A 21,696-nucleotide genomic window follows, 5' to 3' on the forward strand; every position below is an offset into this window, starting at 1 on the left:
ATTTGTTGAGCCATAAGAGCGTGTCACATATTTTTGCGGCCTTTGAAGAGTAACATATTATTGCAGGTAGGCAGGAATGTACACGATTTTGATTTGGGAGGGGCTTGAACCCAATGAGGTTCAGGTAGGGACCCTAAATTTTTTAATGGAAGGACTCAGATGATTGTGCTTGAGCATTCTCCTTGAATCCGCTACTGGAGGCGAGAGCGACAAACTTATCATGGTTTTTATCACGTGTAGTAAACAAAAATAACATAATACATACCTACATTTTATCCAACATGTATATGAAGACTGACACGATCTTTAGGAGTAAACAAAGAAATAAAGATGGCGCTCTATGAATAAAATAAAAATAGCATAGATGATATCGCCGGAACGGGCTGAGTACGGAATATGCCGAGTTATTATTCTCCTAATAACTGGATCGTATTAACTTCGTGCGTAGACCAAGGGAAGGGTAGAGCTGAAAATAAATTACAGCTGATTTGGCTTTTAAATTTTATTTCAATTTGGACCCGGTTATGAAAATTTGTTATATTAACTAATGAGTATCTTTCTTACAAAAAATGTTTAACAGGCTTCCGGCTTTTATGAACTGGAATCCTGATATTCGATTAAACTTAAAATAAACCTATGTGGATTCGGTGACATTGCAATATTGTGACGCTATCCTAGAGTTAGGAATACATGCCATTAGAAACTGTGTATTAATAAACCTGCGAAAAGTGGCAAAAAAATCACGTTTGTTGTATGGGAGCCCCACTTAAATATTTATTTTATTTTGTTTTTAGTATTTGTTGTTATAGCGGCAGCAAAAATACATCAACTGTGAATTTCAACTATCTAGCTATCACGGTTCACGAGATACAGCCTAGTGACAAACAGACGGACGGACAGACGGACAGTGGAGTCTTAGTAATATGTTTGTTTGAATCGTTTCAATTAATTATTTCTTAAAAATATACAAATAATATAAATTTACATTGAATATTAAATTTATTTTGCGACTTATTTGGAGTGAAAATAACATTGACAAAATCAATTTATTTAAAAAAATATATTAGAAAGTATGTATGTAATCTAAGAAAATCATAAATATCAACGCAAATCTGCTTCAACACGCATAACAGGTAACAGTCATTGGAAATCCAGAGCGGTTATGAGTTATGATTATGCCGAGTTCAGATATTCTTCTGCCCCGTCTATACATTCTCAAACCTAATAAACTCTTTATGTCATTTATAGATTACTCATTTGTATCCGACGTCGATGGGGACAATATTGTCGTTCTGTCCTCTCCATACGTTCAACTGTTGTTGCAAACTTATGTGCGATAAATTCACTTGCAATAACAGTGCCAATCGCGCTGAAGGGTTATCGTGGACTTCAATCAGGTAATAATGTTTTGAAAGATTTGGTATATACTATAGATAGTATACATACACAGATAAATAATTTTGTATTATCTGTGTATGTATTAATTGCATTAGTGCGTTATTTACGTATCCCCTCGAATTATTTATAGTATTGAAATGATTAATTACTGAGGTGTCGATCATTTCATTTCATTTTTTTAAACCTTTATAAAATATAATTTTGATAGTCATGTACAGTACAGTGTGTCCATTTAAAACCATTGATATACTCGAACAGAATTATTGATTTGTCTTTATACTTATGTAGATTGTAGTAACGTAGAATTTAAGTTAATAAAATAACTATAATGTAAATAAGTATAATAATAAGTTTCCTTAAACAAACAGACGGATTTTAATTTCTTTTTTCATATATTGTTGTAAAAATTTAACTACCTGAAAGAGCTCATTTGCTCAACTCTTAGTGATTTACTAAGGGGTTATTATACCTATATTGCATAAAAATTAACATTATTTTCTCGTTTTTACTCAATTTTCCTTCCATTATCTATCAAGCGGTAAGCGAGAGAAAATAAACAATAAGTAGGTACCTTATCTAAATACCCGTAGTACGACGAGTACCTATAAGAAAAGCTTTACAGTAAGTGCTTTAATCCAATTTTTCAGTAAGTACCAAACAAAAGCGCAATCAGATGACGCAAGTCGACAATCATCTAATGAAATAATGGTGCAAAACAATTTAAACGTAGTTTTCTTTAGATTGGAGATGATCGCGCCAATTGGCATTGGCACTATTCCGCTATTTGCCAGTCTGTTGAACTTTAAAATAATCATAGATGCCGGTTCTGTTTTAAAATTTAGATTTAGTTTTCATCTTCTTCGATACGACCTTGGTCGTGAGCACCAATCATAGTAAGCGGCTCAAGCTGGTTGGTGTTGGCTAAAAGAAATAAGGATTTCAGGAGTCGTCTTGTCATTTCTCTCGCGCATATCGCTGTGCGTGAGATGCCAGATATCACAACTCATAGTCGTATAAAAACGAGATGAAAACTACTTCAAATAGTTAAAACAGAATCAGCCTCTTGATTAATTCGATACGTCTGACCTGATTAATTTACTTGACTGTGGTATCAAGTGAAAACTTTGTTGGTTGGTTAGAAATTTTGAATACAATAGATTCCATTGGCACACACACATTGACACATTACTATTAGAAATACTAAGAATTAATTTCTAAAGAGAAGAAAAGACTACGAAGACTCTTCTACTTTTTCTGTGGCCTCGCTCCTCTAACTTTTGAACCAGGCGTAGAAAAAAATTTAAGAAAATGTAGCTCGATAAATACTTTCCACGAAAATTGTTTACATTACGATCATCAAAAAAAATATCTCTTTTTATTTAAGTAAACCCTGCGCACAGGAAGCTATCACATTCAACCCATTCTGCACATTCGCAACAGTTGGTTTCAAACTTGCAAATAACTGCACTAAAACGGCACCTTTAAATTAGACGCCCGTTACCATTTCCTTATTACCGGCACTTAAGGTTCAATTTTAAAGGCATCTCGTTTTTTTCTCGAAGCTCGTCGGGGCGTTTGATCCGTTGCAATTACAGTTTTACTGCATCGTAAACACAGAACAAAATGGCGCAGGTATGCCCATTGTTGCCGCGGTTTCAAGCCCTTTATTGTTTTTTTAATTAATTTTTTTAACTATAGGATGGACGTGGGTTACGGGTTAGTGAACGTTTTTTAAAATTAGGTTAATTTCCTTTCAATTAATTCATTTAATATCTTGGCTAGGTTATTTATAATATGAATATAAAAGTAAAATATAAAACACTTACAAAACAATAAAAAATATATAAACACATTATAAAAAACCTAATTAGGTTAATTATTATTATTTGGAATAAAATTTTGATATTTTTGTATAATAACAATAAATATTTTTTCTGCTATTGCTAAGTATAGGTATTATTTGTATAAAAAGTAATGTGAGTATTTGAGGAGGTATTTTAAACTCAAACCGCATCTCAAGTATCAGTAGTTTTTAAGCTTCCGTATTCTACATTTTGTTGACTTATCTAGGCTATCATACTGAGTAGACTTAACATAAACATCATATTTACTGGCAATAAACTAAATCAACGTAACCACCAACGACCACATTTACGGCCATTCGTTCGATCAAGAAAGTCAATTCAGTAAACAAGCGCGTCATATATTAGCGCATTTACCTTACCAGACGCAAGCTCGCAAATCTTACAATTGATGAGTTCATAAATAAAATTTATTTTTTATCTCCTACCATTGTGTAGGAGGGGATATAAATAATTCCTTGACATTATAGTCGTGATTGCAACGACATTTCACGGTGGTTTGTCGTGGTAAGGGCTTGCAGCAATGCATTCGCCCTCCAATACGACCCTTCCCCTTACGCGAATCCTATGGAATACTTACGAGCGCTTGGAGCAAGCCAGTCTGGTTTTGTGTTCCCATGCGCGCGGATCGCGGGCGCGCACGTACCGGCCAACTATCCAAAATATTTCCGAATTCGAAATTTGAAAACCAAACGCTCCTTGTTTCTGGTTTTGTTTTCTAATCGCGGCTGATTTAGAAGAAAGTTTACTTTTATATTTTAAAGTGTTTTGAACTTTTCGGAAAGTTTTTAAAAGTTTTATTTTATTTTTTAAAAGGATTGGAAATGTTTTAGTGATTACATTGTTATGTTATCGTTTTTGTGCTTTATGTTGTGTTGTTGCAGTTATGTTTTGAATTTTCGTTAGTGTTTTGTTCATTTGCGGTGATTTGTGAGTGTTTGACTGTTGAGGAGGATTGTAGTTTGTCACAATGGAGCTATTTTGGAAAGTGCTGAGCTTTCAACTATTATTAGCACAGGCTCAGGCGAACTGGTGGTAAGTAGCCTTAGACTAAAAAAGGTAAAAAACTCTTATTGCCGGTCTCTGGGCTGTAAACTGTATAAATCGCTTTATTTTACTGCTTATCAGCTAAAGAGGCTCACGATTTGAAATAGGTGTTTCCGTTCTTTTTTTTATAGAATGTAGAGATTTTATTATTATTTGCGTTTGTGGCAAATAAACTTAGTTTATAGTTATAGAAAAGAATACTTATCTTATCCTACGTTAGTCGAAAAACTAATGGCGTTAAAACATATAGATATATTAGTTATTAAACCGTGTAGTAGGTATTTATAATATTTTTTTTATAGGATAGCAATAAGGTGAAATTAATAAGGAAATTATGAAAACCGAAATAAATACATATGTTACGCCTTTAGTAAATTGAAAATTTTGGTTTTTTAAATATTATTCTGTATGATATATTTTATTCAATTTCCAAACCTAATAAAATAAGTAAAATAACAGTAGTAAAAATATTGAAAAATTACTTAACACAACTAACTACTAATAATACCTACATGGAAACAAAACAGAAAAAATAAATAAAATCTATTTATTACAACTGGATTTTGTGTTAGAGTCAGACCAAGCTAACTCTGCATTGCTTTTGCAGTGACAAAGTGTGACAATGTCAAATTTCTATAAAAATTATGATGATTTTATGATGATTATACCTATATATAATCACGCTCCCACTTCCACATTTAATTTATTAGTTATTCTGTTCAATTCAGTGCAAAGGTAGCTTAGACGGACTCTATAGTTCTATACATATAAACCTTATTGTATTATACTAACTAGCTGATCAGATTTTAAATGTTACGAGACTTACGAGTAGTCCCAATTTTTTTAATACATAAGGTAAGGTGGGGTGGACTATCACCGGGGTAAGACTATCACTTTTATGGAATCATCATACTGTTTGTCTTGCCCCGAGCAAAATAAACTATGTTAGTCTTAACCCACCTTACTTTAGACCCAAATTGTTTTAATAAATTAGGTAGCTACAGTACAAGAACAAACAAATCACAGACTTTTCAATCTACCTAAATTGCGAAGTTTTTCCCTGGAACCGGATACTTTTGGTCAGTTCTAAGTCTTCCGGCTATTTGTCACAAGGGATTACAGTGTTTCAATTAGGAAGGGTTATACATACACAGGAATGCTTTATTTTTAATATATATATTTACTGAAAATGCTATAAATGTTTACACTTGCTTTAAATTTGGTAAACTACCGTAAAATGTGGTGAGTAGGGATTGCGTGGAGAGTTGGGTTATGAACGGGGAGAGAAGGGATGCCAGGGGGGTGAGATGGTTTTTAAAGGCTACTGCTACCTAAATAAGGTATTCGTATTACAAATGGAGCTATAGTGATATTCATAAGAAAAAAAATCTATCCAACAATGTTCCAAAATCACCTTTGTATGAAATCCCATCTCACCCCAACTACGATGTACTACGGGGTGAGGAGGGATTTTGTGTTTATCGGTAAAGTTATGAAATGGGACTACCCAAAATCATAAAAAAATTAAAATACAAACGTCCGGAACATTTATTATATATACCATTCAGTTTACATATGTAAAAATAAAATGTTATCGAGGTTTGAATGTCAGTTTTCTCCCTACTCACCCCATTTTACGGTACCTAGTTATTTTAAACACTTAATAGGTAACTCTACTAACCGGCATTGTTCTCAAGTAAGGTACGGTGGGATAAGTGCGAATCTGGAATAAATACGGATAATTCAGTTATCTATAAAACTAAGCGTTCTTTTCGCGTAAGAATCATCCAGTTACATTTTAAGGCTACCTTTTGATTAATTATGTTTTGATAGTGGTCTAAATGATGTAAATTTTATGCTTAATAGGATGAAAAAAGGCCTTAGGCCTGTCCTAGGTGCCTTTACCTTATCAGACAAGCAACAACAACAAAAAAGCTATAGTACAATCAGAAAAGCTATTAGCTAATATGGTAATCTGATAGTTTTTCTGACTGTACATGTGTGCAAAAGTAAGTTTTCTATCTGGCCTGCGTAGACTACTGCGCGCTGTTTAATCCAGATTATCTCTAAGGCTGAACCAATTTCGATGCAAATTCGATATAGATCCGATCGGTACGGGTTTGGTTGGAATTTTGACGCCAACTGGCAGATAAATTAGGTTTAACCAACAAGTTATAAAATCAGAGAGCGTATTCAAGAACTGAAAATATTATATGTACCAATTTAATTTTGTCACAAGTTTGTCGTTTGTCGCGCGCGCTCGCCTCGTACTCTTGTGCGATTCTCTTATATAGTATAATTCAAATTAGTGTCATATTTTATATTTCCAAATACGGTTGCATCTGTTTAATGCTTAACAACCTACGTCATTTGAATCAAAGGGCCTACCTAGGGCGGAATTTGATTGATCAAAATTATAAGAAGCAAATAATTCAGTACCTAATTTGGCTCGGTGACTGGCTGACATTTTCTTTTACAAAAAGTTAAGTAATAAGGCGCGCTCCACACTGTCTAAAAATAAGAATCTGAATTTCTATGGTTACGGAATAAATTCAAAATAAATTGTCTGTTGCATCTAGTTTTTCAATGTCCCACCTCCCCTCCTCCTAACCTCCCCTATGAATTTATACCGTGGCCATAAAGACTCTGTTTCTTAATTTCAGCCGCACGTGATGAGCCTAAAACTCTTTTATCTGTCGTACATAAGAATAGCTACATTATCAATTTATCACTTTTTATTGAAAACTCAAATAAATTATTAAAATTAGAAATTAATTTCTCCAATATAAGAGTAATAAATATTTACCTTACTTCGGTAATAATATATTTAAGGTAAGCGTTTCCTAGGCGTTTTAAGTAGCTTAGGCCTATTTGCACCATTCCACTAACCCGGGGTAAACCGGTTAAACCTGGAGTTACCATGGTTACCAGTACAATATGACACTGGGTTAACGGTTTAACTGCTTAACCGCGGATTAGTGGAATGTTGCAAGAGACGCTTGTTAAGTTTTATAAAGCGAGACTATCAATAAATTATTCTCGATATTTTTTTTTATTTCAGTAAAGTTTTTGGTCCATTGCGCTCTTAGCGGCCAGTACGCGGGCAGTCAAACTTATTTATAACTCAGCCTAGAAGTTACGGGCACAAAATAACTTTTGCTTTGTTAACCCTTTAGTAAACAAGAACGTACAATTATATGCCTAACTATAACAACACATTGAATACTGACATTACATTGACAACATGTAGGTTACCCCAAATATTGTAAAGAAGGTAGTAAATAGGCAACCATACATAAAAATACACATAATCTTACGCAGTAAAAAAATCGGGCGTATTTTACTTACTTGTTATTCCTAGTTATAACTAAGTCAGATGTTGTAGGACTTGTAGGTATGCTGTTAAAGTTACCGGCAACTATCTTACAAAAGATAAAACATAAAAGATACAAAGTCTACGTCTATTAGAACCAAAAAGGTCTACTTATAGATAATTAGCCATTAAACAAAAAGGATGCAATTTAAATTGCATTTCTACAAAAACAATACACAATGTGCAATAAAAAATGTTGCATAGTTCTCGAGCCGTGTACTTACGGCACTCCCACGCATCCGAAACCATATTGCAATTATCTCGACGTTTTGTCCCTTCACCTTCTTCACAGTAGACATTTTATGAACAGTATGGAAATGTTTTCGTTTTCGACGTAACGTTTATGATCGGAAGACCATAGAATCGTAGAAAGTACAGATAGAAAATACATACCTATACCTATATTACTTATTAGAGTTAGAATATGAAAAGACTGCAGCGATTTTGATAGCCCACACAGTACAAGTGTTATTTATACGTCATAGTTTCATAGACGTTTGGCGTTTAAAATAACACTTGCACTGCGTGGGCTATCAATATCGCTGCAGACTTTTCTTGGTCTAACTCTATCTGCACATACACGGTCAATCAATATGATAGTCGCTACGGACCTCAAACTATTGTCCCTGTGACAGCCATGTGGCAGCGTACGAAATGGTGCTGAAATACATAAACAAAAAACAAAAGTTAACCTTATTTAAGTACTAATATGGTTCACTATGGCTATATATGAACTTGTGGTGGTATTTGGTGAGTTTTGCTTGTCACCTGACGAAATAATGTACCCACGTCTAATGACAATATTCAGATAATTAATCTGTAAGTGTGTGCCCGTGAAACTTTGAATTTGATCTGTGATTGCCTTAAGTGGGGAGGGAGATAAAAGAGGGTTCTAAAGAATTCTAAGACACTGAATAGCAAATAACTATCATAAGTGCGTATTATAAGATCGAGAGTTATCATTAAAAAATATTACCACTCTTTTTCGTAAACTGTTTCTAAGTCGTTTACTGTGTTGATACTTCTACGAATGATCAAGTAAGTATGGGATTTTATGCGACATTACCTGCATACTTAATTGTACATCTCCTTTCTTGGCCGCATCATTAACTATTTAGAATTAATGCGAAATTGCTAATGGAAACTTTTATTATTTTGCATAATGTGGTGGTAAAAAATGTTTTAGTCATTTTTAACATAGGTAAGTAACTAGGTACTTAGGTACTGCTTTGCTGGTAAAATAACTATCTTGCACATTTATATACCAAAATTACTAACAGTTATTAATAACGTGAATTTTAGTAATCTAAATTCGGAATAGGTACGAATAGGATTATCTAGGAAGCTAACATTAATCTAATCTTCAAACCTTCAAATTCATTTACTCATATCAAATCCATGTACTAAATCTACATCGTAGATTTGGTCCAAAATACACAAATAAGTAAATAGATTGATGAATGCTGGCTAGGTAATGTGGCTGATTCTGGTTTAACCATTTGTTACGGTTTGGTCTTCATTTGATACGACCTTGGCGATAGCATAAAGAAATATAGTAAGAATAGAGTGCTGACAGTTTTCATACCAAAACGACTATTATTTTCGCAGTCGACGTCTAGCATCGAGTAGCGGAATTATCAGTACCGCTTCTTGATACTTGAATTCTCTATTGTCGCGACTCACGAAAATTGTAATGAACAACAATTTACAACTAATATTAAAAGCAGAAGGAGTTAAAAATAGAGTTCCGGTTAATCCGGTTATAATATTAGCTGGAAATTGTTGAGCATTAGACTTTTCGATCGTCGGAACATCTATTGTCAAGTAGCAGTATTGATAATTCCGCTACTAGATGCTAGATGTCGACTACGAAAATAATAGTCGTTTTGGTACTAAAACTGAAGTAAGTAGTGAGCACTATATGTATTTTTTTCTCTATGGCGATAGCTAACGCTGTGGGTGTGGGGTATGCAGCGAAAGTCGTATCATTAGATCTCGCTAGCACTTATTGGTGTGCGTCAGATGCCCAGTGAGGATCATCAAGGTCTTATCAAAACAAGATTAAAGTCATAACAAAATGTTAAATTCGAATCGACGCCCCTATCTTATAAATGTGTGGTATTTATACAGAGTGAATTAGTTCTAGGAGTTCTGTTTTCAGTGGTTTCAGCTAATTGAATTCATTTATCAAGTGAGTGTCGGCAGGCACATTTATGACTAATGGCAGTTTAAAATGATTTTAGCGTTGCTTAGAAGTAGGTAGTACAGGACGATTCCAACTGTAGATTGATTTTAAAACACATATGTTGCTTAAAGTAGTAAGTAAAAAAAATAGTATGATGGATGAACTTGCTGTAGGTTGAAGAAGGCTTTCAACGATTTTTTAACGTTTTAGATCAGGGGTCTCCAAACTCCTTACCTGAGGGCCATATTTCACCTCAGAAACGTTCGCGAGGGCCCCCGTCGGTTTTTGCGCCCGGTGTCTGGTTGCTGCTGTTAGAAACAGTTCTACTCTCAATTAATGCTGAACCACTGGAGCCTGGCTTCCGCGGGCCGGACAGTGGGCACTCGCTTTGGGTGTCGGCGGGCAGGATTGGAACGCGTCGCGGGCCGGATTTGGCCGACGGGCCGGGGTTTGGAGACCCCTGTTTTAGATAATTACATAAAATACCTGTAAAATGCGTTGCACCGTAAAACCGCAACACAATCGCATGTGGTGTGACACCAACCGGTTCTTAGCTCACAACACAACAGCCTAATTCACAGAGGAAGTGATCGCTCACTCGGATGCTAATTATATTTAACACCTTTCATTGTCCGTGGCGAATAAATTAAACAGCCAAATTGAATAGCCAGTAGATAACCATCGATAGAATTGGCCTTACTAAAGACAAGTAAATAAAAAGCACTGCTAATCCATATAGTGGTTCCCTCAATAAAGTCAAACCAAACTAACTCTGCACGGACTTTTCAATGTCAAAGTATGGAAGTTTCACCGTAAACTTAATTCTTTTATGACAAGATGTACTCTAGTTTGTCGTAGATGTCACTTTAGTGATATCTTAAGGATGACTCACGTTAGACCGGGCCGTGTCTGGGCCGGAGCTTCCGGGGCATCGTTTTCTATGGAAAGCATTACGTTATCACCTGTCATGTCATAGAAAAGTAAGCGCCGGAAGCTCCGGCCCGGACACGGCCCGGTCTAACGTGAGTCATCATTTACTCTTCTCAGACTACCTACTTAAATATCTTGTTCTGTTTCGTTTTGGTCTCCGTTTGTATTATAAAGACAGCTACAATTATAATTTTATTTCAAACTAAACGTTTTGTGAAACTAGGTTAGGCAGTTTTTATTATTTACCCTTCACTTAACTTTCTTATCCTACTGTTGAAATTGAATTTAACTTTATTTTGATCTTAGTTAATAAGAACACAGGCTTTTAATTGGAATGGATTTCGTTATCGAAATGTTTCGTTTTGTAACTAAGATTTGAAGTTTGGTAATGAGAGCTTAAATATCTTAAAGGGAGTACAGTTTTGTTTCGATGGTTTGTTATCACGATCTGATAAAGTATCTACTTAATATGTATTAATTAAACAAATTAATTTATTTCCATTTTCATCTAAGATCTTAGAGCTATGAGGCTTAAAAGTGGTCACGTGTTTTTATTTGTAGTCTGCCTCTGTCGCACTCATGAAATGTTCATTTAAACGTGATGACTTTCCTTTTGAACACTTCCAACAAAATTATCTTTAAGCGTAACGGTCATTCTAGACCTGTGGAATTTAATTATCATTATAATTATATAGTATGCATGTACGAAGTTAATTTAGTTTACTTGGTATGTTAATCTAGAAACCTTCGCAAAGCCAACGGTGGAAAGCGAAACGGTCGCAGAAGCGTTTCATACAAATTTACAACCAATTTCATAAAGTGAATTCTGTAAGAGGTTGTTAGTTTGGGAGGTTACGAGACAGGCCATTGTCATTGTTCGCTTCAGTTCAGTTTACTTTTATGCTCAAATCTTACCGTTATGTGCAGTTTCAAATTGGATCTTAGCCTATTGGAAATAGAGCGCAGTGTTGCATGTACCAACTTTTGGTTCTGCTAGACTTTCTCCGAAGCTTTTCGGAGTCCAAATGTAAAATTATAAGTAAATAATATAAATATTGTAAAATTGATAAGTATTTAATTTAACCACCTTTTAATTTAACGTCTTGTCCATCCCAACATGGCAAGGCTGTAAGCATGATGGGCACTTTTGCACCCAGAAAACCGTGTGGCCAATTTTATGTTAAATGTCAGGGCGGTGTTTTGCTTAGATAACAAGGTATCTTAATATTTTGTTCAGTTTAGTACAATTACATTTTGGGTATTTTAACCTCTGACGTAAAAGGATGTTTTATACCCACATAAGTTTATTATGTGTATCTGTGTGTAGCATTGCAGCGTATTCCAAAAGATTTTAATTGTTTTTTATTTCTATCTGTTAAAACTGATTTTAGATTGATTTTAACTTGCTGGATGGCGCTTTCTTAATTGTGTCAGAGCTTTTTAAATAATGTCAATTGATGTCGTTAATAAATATAGATATCAACTACCTATTTATGTATACCTTCTATTAAATAGACAAGTAAGTAATGAAATATTTAGATCCAAAAAGGATTATTTTTTAATGGAGTTTTATCTTATCATTACTTATTAATTTATATCCACGAAATGTAAGACAACTCTTTGACTCTCCTCATGAACCTCAACGAAAACCTCACGCTAATTTAACACGCACTACATTCCGACATAAAGGCAAAATCTATAAATAGTAAACAGCCGTATATTACGTTCAAAGACAAATGTTCGCATATGGCCATAACGCGCCATTGAGTCTAAACGGACCGTCGAGTTATCACTTTACTTAGAAGTTGTATACTGGCGCATTTTGTAAAGGAAAAATGCGGTAATTATATAAGAAACTTATAGGTACTTACATCTTTTTTACTTTGGGATTATCACTAGGTACCGCATGTCTGCTATTCCCTAACTAAAGCGTACTTATCAGTGGCGGAGCGTACATAGAACTCGGTTTCCACCGGCTTGTCTAACTTTGAGTTGAGTTCTGTTTCTAGGGATCGTAAAGAAAAGCGAAATTAGCTCCAGCTTCCTTACAAATATTTTGATGCCCCACCACTGATTGTGACGACGTACCTAATGTGCCTACAAGATGGCTAATAATTACGTGGACAAAAATATTTATAGGAATATGTTTTGCTACTACACTACGTAACACGTCTTTTAAATGTCATTAAAAATTAAAACTAGAATAAAGAATTTCGATTTCTCGATAGTGCAGTTTCGCTGGCAGCAATACTGTCATCTAGGCTAATCGGTGGTCTTCTGGGCATATTCCTAATGCAAATGACTGCGAATATCCAAGCCAAGGGAAGGGACGTGTATCGTAAACTACATTGCTTATTATATCTACGGGCTTGATAAACATCTCTGCGGATAATTACAACGTGAAATTTTACATGAACTAAACATTATCCAAGTAACATACATATGTGACGTTCTACGAGAAAAGGTACCTTATGGCGGCTACTGGCGCTTACGGTGTTATTCATGAGTTTCATGACGCTCCAATACGAATACGCTACTACGCGTCGTAAGCGCCAACCGCCAAGAGGTACCTTTATCCATTCGACGTCACATATATCTACTAGTTTTAATAGTAGTAGTAATAGTTCGGTACTAGTTTTCGTTGCTAAAATTGTTATACAGAGAAAATAAAGCACCGCATGTCAATAAATCAATCGTGTTTTGTTTTTATTAAAGACTGTTACAGAATGAAACGAATAAAATAAACATGCTACTGTATTTTTGACATGTGACATAAAACATATCCATCTTAAAGCGGCGCCAATACTCCTATTGTGGAGTATATGGTCACAAAACTAAATAGTCCCAACAAACTGACAGAGCGTTCATTTTAGTATTCGAGTGCTTGGCCAATGTTTGAGCCAACATCACCCCAAGTAAATAATGCATTCATATGATGTCAAGGGGGCTAAGTATTTACTACTTTACTAATGCTTTAGTAGTTCCGCAAGATTTAAGCATTATTGAGGTATGGTGGTCCTTCTTGTTTCTTAAGTATGCGTGGCTAGCTTGAGAGAGATGGGTAATATTTATAATACGTACCTATTAAATTGCTGATCGGGTCGGGTCTAGTTGAAGCTTCATTAATTTAGAGTTCATACAAAAAGTTGTATTGTTTGCTTGTGATAGAAAAATTATAATAATAAAATTATTTTTACGTGAGCCTCAGTGCATTTAATTATGCATTTCACAGAACAAGATAAATAAATTTGAAATGGTTGCCATTTATTTAACAGATGTTCAATAAATTTTACAGGAATAAAAATTAATTTAAATTATTGACTGCTTTTGACAGGCAGGGGAGCCATCACTGACCACTTCTACTCATCACTTTCCTTTACTTTTTGATCACATGACGTATGTATCTTATTTATTGAAAATAATTGAAGTATTGTTCACCAAGACAAAATATTATAGTTTTCTTATTACTTTGAGGAGAGTATTAGGTGCGTACTACTAAATTACAACGCTTAGAACAAGGAATTTGCGAATCCTGTCTGAAAAACCGCGTTTGTCTATTTTTTCACTTTCCAAATGTACAATATTGTCTTCATCTGGAACCTTGAATTCAATCTGTTGTATGTAGATCCAAGTGTAGTCTAAACTGTAACTCGGTTCGTCAGCGTCACTGCCCCACGCTATCACACGGCGCAGCGTAACATGCAAATGCCCCCCGGCCATGAAATATACGGCCAATAAATAAACACACCGAAAGGGGTGAAATTAAATATTCATATGGGGTTAGTGATGGGCCGTCGATGTCGACAGTCTAGAAACTTCCACATCTCGGCATTATGATAATCACTATTACTACTGCTCTTTACGGACATTATACGTGGCAGGGTTTTTCTAAAGATAAGAAAATAGAGATTCATATTATATCTGGATATTGTTATACGATTTACATAACCTATAGGAACTTCGGATGGTAATATTTTATCAATTATAAAAATATGAACTATAAATAATATCATTCCGAATTTCAAAATTAGATTGAATTAGATTTAATTAGATTTTAATGTTTACCGTAGATAACGTACCTACCGTATTCGCTTTTCGCGATTCGCTTACTCAAAAGTACTTATTTCTATAGAAATACAAGTTTGCAAATAAAACTAAACCCAATCAAAGCTGTATTTATATCGTAAGTTATTTATAGGGTACCTATGGTGAAAGTATGATGTACATTTCTCTTGTGTACTTTTTCCGTCCTAGTTTATTTCTTTCCCCAGAACTGTTTACGTTGGGATCGAAATCTCTCCCTATTGATAATCTACGTGAAAGATACTGAGCAGACTCTTTATTGGTTTTCTAAATTTAAAGCGGTTTCGTAGGTTCAAAGTGTTCCTAGTTTCAATATCAGAAAAAAATGTTTAATACTTAAATGTAAGAAAGTCCATTTGATGCATAATTAAATCATAAATATAATTATTTGAAATGACGGTTTGCACTTTGCTGCATTCACGAGTCATCATTAAATGTAATATTAATTGAATTGATTTAGTTTAAAATAATATTATATCACATTAATTAAGCTTAAACTAAATATCGTCCGTAGGATATCGGTATCTTAGCATTAGCATTATTTAAGTTATAAAACTTGAAAAGAATTTGTTCTGAGTTAACATCAAAAAAATGCAACAAGATTTTTTTTATACCATCGATGTCGATAATTAATTTGCCCATCACTGTGACAGTCCAATATCGTAATAGGCAGGCTAAAGAGTGAGGCGACTTGTATAACATCACCAAATTAGCCAAACGATATGCACTCGCCCTAGGCGGCATCGGCAGGGCTGCCACAATGGACATTGTTATTTTAGTATTCTGCCACGTAACTGGGTAAACAAGATTAGAGTTGTGAACACGCTGTACTCATATTATTTTAATTACGTTTGCGTAGAGTATACTTAGTTTAATATTATCTTAGCAAGGATAGCAAGATGGAAGGATAGCTTTGGCAATTAAAAACATAGTGTCCTACATGTTGTACAATATTACTGAATTTATGTCTAGATTAGACAAGGTTTGTTATTAACTAATATTGCAAAGTCTTTTAGGCATTTAAATTCAAATTACACTTTCGGCCTAAATCATCAGACCAGCTTGATTGAAATACTATTACATGGCACTGTCACAGACTGATGTTATTTACGCAGGCATACAAAATTTCTGCTTAAAGGATGACTTACGTTAGTCCGGCCCGTGTCCGGGCCGGAGGTTCCGGCGCATCGTTTTCTATGGAAAGCATCACGTGATCGCCTGTCATGTCATAGAAAAGTAAGCGCCGGAAACATTGCAACTGCATAATTTTTTTACCTTAAGGAAGCATTGCAGGTTAAAAAAAGCTTGTAAAAAGTCGACTGCCAACCCTGATATAAACAAAATGTAAATGTTTTGTGACGCCTTTATAAATGATTTTATCCGCGTGTTTTGTGTGAAATATTGTGTTAGAAAATTGAATTGGACGCAATCTGTTCGAGAGCATGTGTCCTACCATGCCTTGGTGCTACAAGGGCGTATGTGGTACTAGGGTTCTATGTAAATAGGATATTGTTTGAGTTTTGTTTGATGCGACATTAGGGACGCTTCGGAGGGGTTTTAGAAAATTGACACGAGTTGTGTGAGAGTGGACGGGTTTTAAGTGCATGTCAGAATAATCTGGAAAAATATGTTTTATTAAGATAAGTAATGTCTTATATTTTATAGAGCACAACAATTTAAAACGAATTTATATTTACGTCACCTATTGTGAGAAAAACAGTTAATAACACTTTCTGAAGATGTATCAGTAACAGTTTACAGTCTAAAAGTGGAAGGACAGTCGGTTGGACAGACAACAGGCGGACTTATCGCTAAAAACATGTAGATGTAGTGGTGTGACTAATATAACAATTTAACAATCTGCTGCCACTTTAAGAAATTAATAACATTTTAAGTTACATGTATCACAATAGCTAAATTATTTTCATCACAGAATAATTTGATAGGCATCCTATTTGTATTATTAAAAAAATATATAGGCATCCTATTGTATTATAACTTTATAAGAGTTAATTGCAAAAACATTGTACGTAATTAAGCGCAGTTAAGAAGCTGTGATTAGTCTTAACTTAATTGATTCATTTGTGTTACGAAAATTAACTATGTATATTGTATTATATTGTATTTATTATACTTAATTCGTACACATATAAGTCTATAGCATACGCTAACACACTTTCATGCGTCTAACTTAAATAGAAATGGCTTAACTGTGGTAACACAATGGAATCAATTAACTTTAGACTAATTACAGGTGCTTAACTATGTACAATTTTTTTGCAATTCACTCATAACTAACCTAGTAAGTAGCTATTAATAGCTTCAGAGCAAATGTTCAAACAATAGACAATAGAAAAGTAACCTAAGCAAAGTTTATGAGTGAATTAATTAATTGCTATGTAAACCAGAAACCGCAAGAATGTTAAATAATTAAATGAGAGTTTAATTAACGTGACGCAAACAAAGCCAGTTCAGTTAAACATAACTGTAATAAAGTTTTCAGAAATCAGTGTTTTCCTGAACTTTGAAAAGTAAATCCTTTTATTTGTTGAAAAGGGAAGTCGACAAGACGTTTGACTGAAAATATTAGCCTTAACTTTGAGTTTGTCTAGCTGTAGGTTTGGGAGTTGATGTTTTAGTTATAAAGTTAATTAGGAGGTTAGGAGCGAGATATTTGATTACATAAATATTGTACTTGTAAACAGTAGGATTAATAACTTACCGTATTCAGGTAAGGTTTTGTCCGGTTTGCTTCAACCTTTTTGTTAAGTTATAAAGGGTTTGGTTTTGGCCAATACAGGATACAGTATCCTTAACTTTCTTGAATAGAAGAGTCAACTTTTGTAGATGTCGGAACCCATTAGCCTACCTATATTTACCTATATTTTTTAGTATGTCACAAAAATTGGTTTCATTTAGCTACCGCTCTAAAATACAATAACACGTTAATTTCATAAACGTTATCGCCATTGGGCCATGAAATTGTATGCGCTTTCGACCCCCACTGTTTTCACGCTTGCTTCTCTTTTACATAAATTTAAATGAAATACAATGTCGATTTTAGAAATAAATGGTTACGCTCTTTGATCATGCAACCTAATTTAGGACTGGGTCCAGTGGGGTGGAATGCTTTTGACTTTTAACCTAGTTGAAGGAAAAAACTACTTAAATCGTACTTGATTTCCTTGTAAATCCAGATCGCATACTCCGAAAGACTTTCCGACAAACACTTGTCAGGAATAAAAATACAAGGAATCTGGATCATTTAATCAGCTTACTTTTAAAAGGCCTTATATTTCCATGAAACGTATATTGATTAGCGATGTTTTACTCAGTTCCTAAAAGGACCTACATTCTTTACGTTAAAAGACACTTATTTCCTTTTAAGTTAAGCAGGTCAATGTTCCAGGTTGGCAGTAGGTATGTGGGTGCGATGAGAGTCACAGTTTCCGAGAAAGACGTGGGAATGGGAATTGTAGTGGTGTCTGGTTGCTCCGCCGTTCCTCGTATGAACATAGGTATTCTTCTAATGACGAGATTATAAGTAGGTTAAACTACTCAATGATTGGCTCTTTATAAAACTGTCACTGGCTCCTATTTTTGTGGGAAATTACTACTGTCTTAAAATATGTAAGCCTGAAAAGGACAATCATTGGAGCTCAACTCATTTATTTAGTATAGATATGCAAGTTTTGCAGGCAATACAGCGTTTTCTTTATTAAATAGACAAACGTGAACGTTTTTCCTGTATTTTATGTACCTACTCATGGGTATAGGATCCAAGGCTCCCACTAATCAGTAGGTGCTATTAGCAGCAGGTTAAGGCTCAGATAAACATTATAAGGAGATAATTTGGACAGAGTTTGAAGACATTTCGTGTTTCGTCTTTTCGTTGCACCAACCACCAACTGGGAAAAGCTTGAAGATTACTTATTACGTAAGCGTTGATACTTTTATAGCGTGGGTAACTTCGACTTTATTATTTGGACCTCCTGTTCTATTTCTAAGTACTACTATTTACTGATTGCAGGCTTTAACTGTTAAGTACAAAATAAAATGAACCTGATATGACATATGCAAATGAGAGCCTCAAAAACATCCGACATGACCCCATGACTGGTCCATTATCGTCAACGGCCCGATAATGTTTCAGCAACATACTCCTCAATTGCAAATTGTGATTCCAATGGCTATCGGAAACTCATAAAAGCAACGGTTCGGAGGCGACCAAAACTAATTTTGGAGACAATTTGACTACAACTTTGTAAAAGCCCACTTGGCCAGCCCAGTTACCTACATGAATCAGTATTTTTTCTGCGACACAGTTTAAAATAAGGTTTGAGTTTGTATTAAGATAATAAAAAATGCTTTAATAATAGGTAGGTACCTAAATAAGTCGTATGGGTTGTATATTTAATTACTGAAGTGGTATAGTATAGTTAAAACGAATGGATATTTAGAAACCGCAAGTTTATAATAGGAGCCCTGTATATGTTTTCATGGTGCTTTTTAAATAAACCATGATGGGATGCGGTTATGAGTAACATCCCCATTTGTTGCGGTCAAACCGCAAAGTAAGTTTATTTATACTCTCAATAAAATGTTAAAACGATACTTACAAGAAATTTGTTTTACCTAAAATAATAGCTGATCTTTGCTTTAGCTAGTCATTTTTGCAGTTTTGAATGATACACGGTTAGTTTCACTACGATAGACTTATATCGATCGGGATATGAACCTTTTGTATTGTTTTCGAGCTCCCGATATTTTGACGCAGTTACATGCATCTTGTGCACGGGTAACTGATGATAGCGGGTTTACAAAAGATAATCACGGTTCATATCCCGGTCGATATAAGTCTATAGTCATTTTTGCTTTAGGTACATATTTATAAGGTCACATACTTTATTTATTTTTTACTTTGGAGTGATCTAGTTCCGTTAATTATTCACCTATGTTACTGCTTGTAATCGCATACGATGAAGAATTTAATAATTAATAGTTTAGCCTTAGTGACAGATCATTTCAAGCACAAATTAAGCAAAAACAATGGCATTTTTTAAAATTCGGCGAGTAGACGGACTTCCCGTGCAGTTTAAGGGAAGTCCGTCTAGTTATGATATCAGCCAATCTATGGGTGTGTATATGTTCGTAGTCAAATTCCTAAAAAGAACGGATCAAGACAATGAAAAGTGTATTTTAAACTTGTTAATATACGGTTCAGATTCGAAATAAACACCATTTTTCTAAAACAAAGGCAAGTCCATATACTACCAAAATGGGGTGGTAAACCTTTTTTGGAAAATAATTAAACATAATAATTTTTTTGATTTCCGAAATAAAAGATCAATAGTAATTTTAAAATGAATTTTAATCGTTTCTTTTAATTTACTGAGATCAAAATTTAATTAAGTAACATCATGCGCAAAGTCAGGAGGATTTTTTGATACCTTATCAAATCGTTATAATATTAAAGTCGCACAAACCGTTGGTAATCTCTGATTTAACTAAAGTCCGGCATATGACGGACTTGCCTTGAACATAATAGACGGACTTTCCAACTTAGTCAAATTTTAATATGATAAATTGTGGAACGTATAATTACAAAACTAAGCTAATTTCTGATATTTTAAAAATATAATAAAGACAACTGGTTCTTATGCTACCTACGTAGTTACTTTTTGATGCACAATCTTTTCAAAAACTATTTAAAAAAAATTTTTTTCGAACGGCTGTCGCTATACTAAGAAAAAGTGACCAAGGCTGGAATCGTAAAACCACCCAATAGGTAGTCCAAAAGCTCCCAACAAGGGACCAAAATTAACCCCAATATCTCCGTTTAGGTGCGACCATTATTTAAATGTCAATGTAACTATAAAATAAAATATGCTCATAAATAAAATAAAAAAACTCATACAAACCAAAAAGAACATTGGTATTATTTTACACATAAATACGTACTGATCTAGCGGACCATAGGATGATTTGACGGTACTTGATTTTTTTTTACGAATATATTCGATAACTCTTCGTACTAAAACTAAATCGCATCTACCGAAGGCTACGTGAAATAAAACAATGTTTCACCTTAACCGCAAGAAGTGATTGGTTCTGTATAGGTAAAGGCCATGTTAAACAATGAGACCACCGCTGATGGCCGTTCACTCCCTTTGCCTACGAGACCACGAGCGAACCAAGTTTTCAAGTTAATCGGTAGTACCTCATATCATATGACTTAAAATCCCTATTAATTACGCAAATGAGAAGCTTTCCTAGAACACGCTTGAGGGGCGTTTAGTTCTTCAAGCGTGATTTAAGAAACACAGAAAAGCGATTTTAGAATGGCGCTAGATGGTCGCGGGCAAACTACCCCTAGCTTTACTTTTGTAGTATTAGACTAGACGACAAAGGTAATACATGAGCTCGCCTTAGCCTTAGGCTCGGTAAGTGGCCGGGAATACACTCCAACTGAGACGTATCATGAGTGCGCGTGCAGATCGGGATGTAGGCGAGATGCGTGATCGCGGCCCAACCGGCAACCGCAGTCATAATGCTCAGTAGAGCTCGTATGTCCATTTCAAAACTTATCCAATAGTATACCTTATACATATACAATAAGATACATATTTAAACGAGTAATTAAATGCAAATATGTATATGGCGGTTTTGCTAAGCACAGCAGGGTGATGCCCGCCTAGGTGCAAAACCGCATGTTATTATTTTGTTAAATCAATGAGTCTTAAAAATCTACTAAGACGCACTGATCAATAAAGTTTAAGCATTGTTGAAAGCACCTATAAAATAGGTTTCGTATACAC

General features: G+C 34.6%; 1 protein-coding gene across 1 annotated transcript in view; it reads left to right on the forward strand.

The window, feature by feature from the left end:
- The first annotated feature begins 3,661 nt into the window (after positions 1-3,661).
- The window catches only part of LOC134802603 (protein Wnt-1-like), an 83,410-nt gene continuing 65,375 nt past the window's right edge, over positions 3,662-21,696 (forward strand). Inside the window, exon 1 of the mRNA XM_063775243.1 lies at positions 3,662-4,295. Coding sequence (XP_063631313.1) covers positions 4,231-4,295 — 65 coding nt within the window. The 5' untranslated portion in view covers positions 3,662-4,230. The remainder of the gene's footprint in view (positions 4,296-21,696) is intronic.

This window comes from Cydia splendana, chromosome 2, assembly GCF_910591565.1.
Source record: "Cydia splendana chromosome 2, ilCydSple1.2, whole genome shotgun sequence".
In the NCBI taxonomy this organism is placed as follows: domain Eukaryota; kingdom Metazoa; phylum Arthropoda; class Insecta; order Lepidoptera; family Tortricidae; genus Cydia; species Cydia splendana.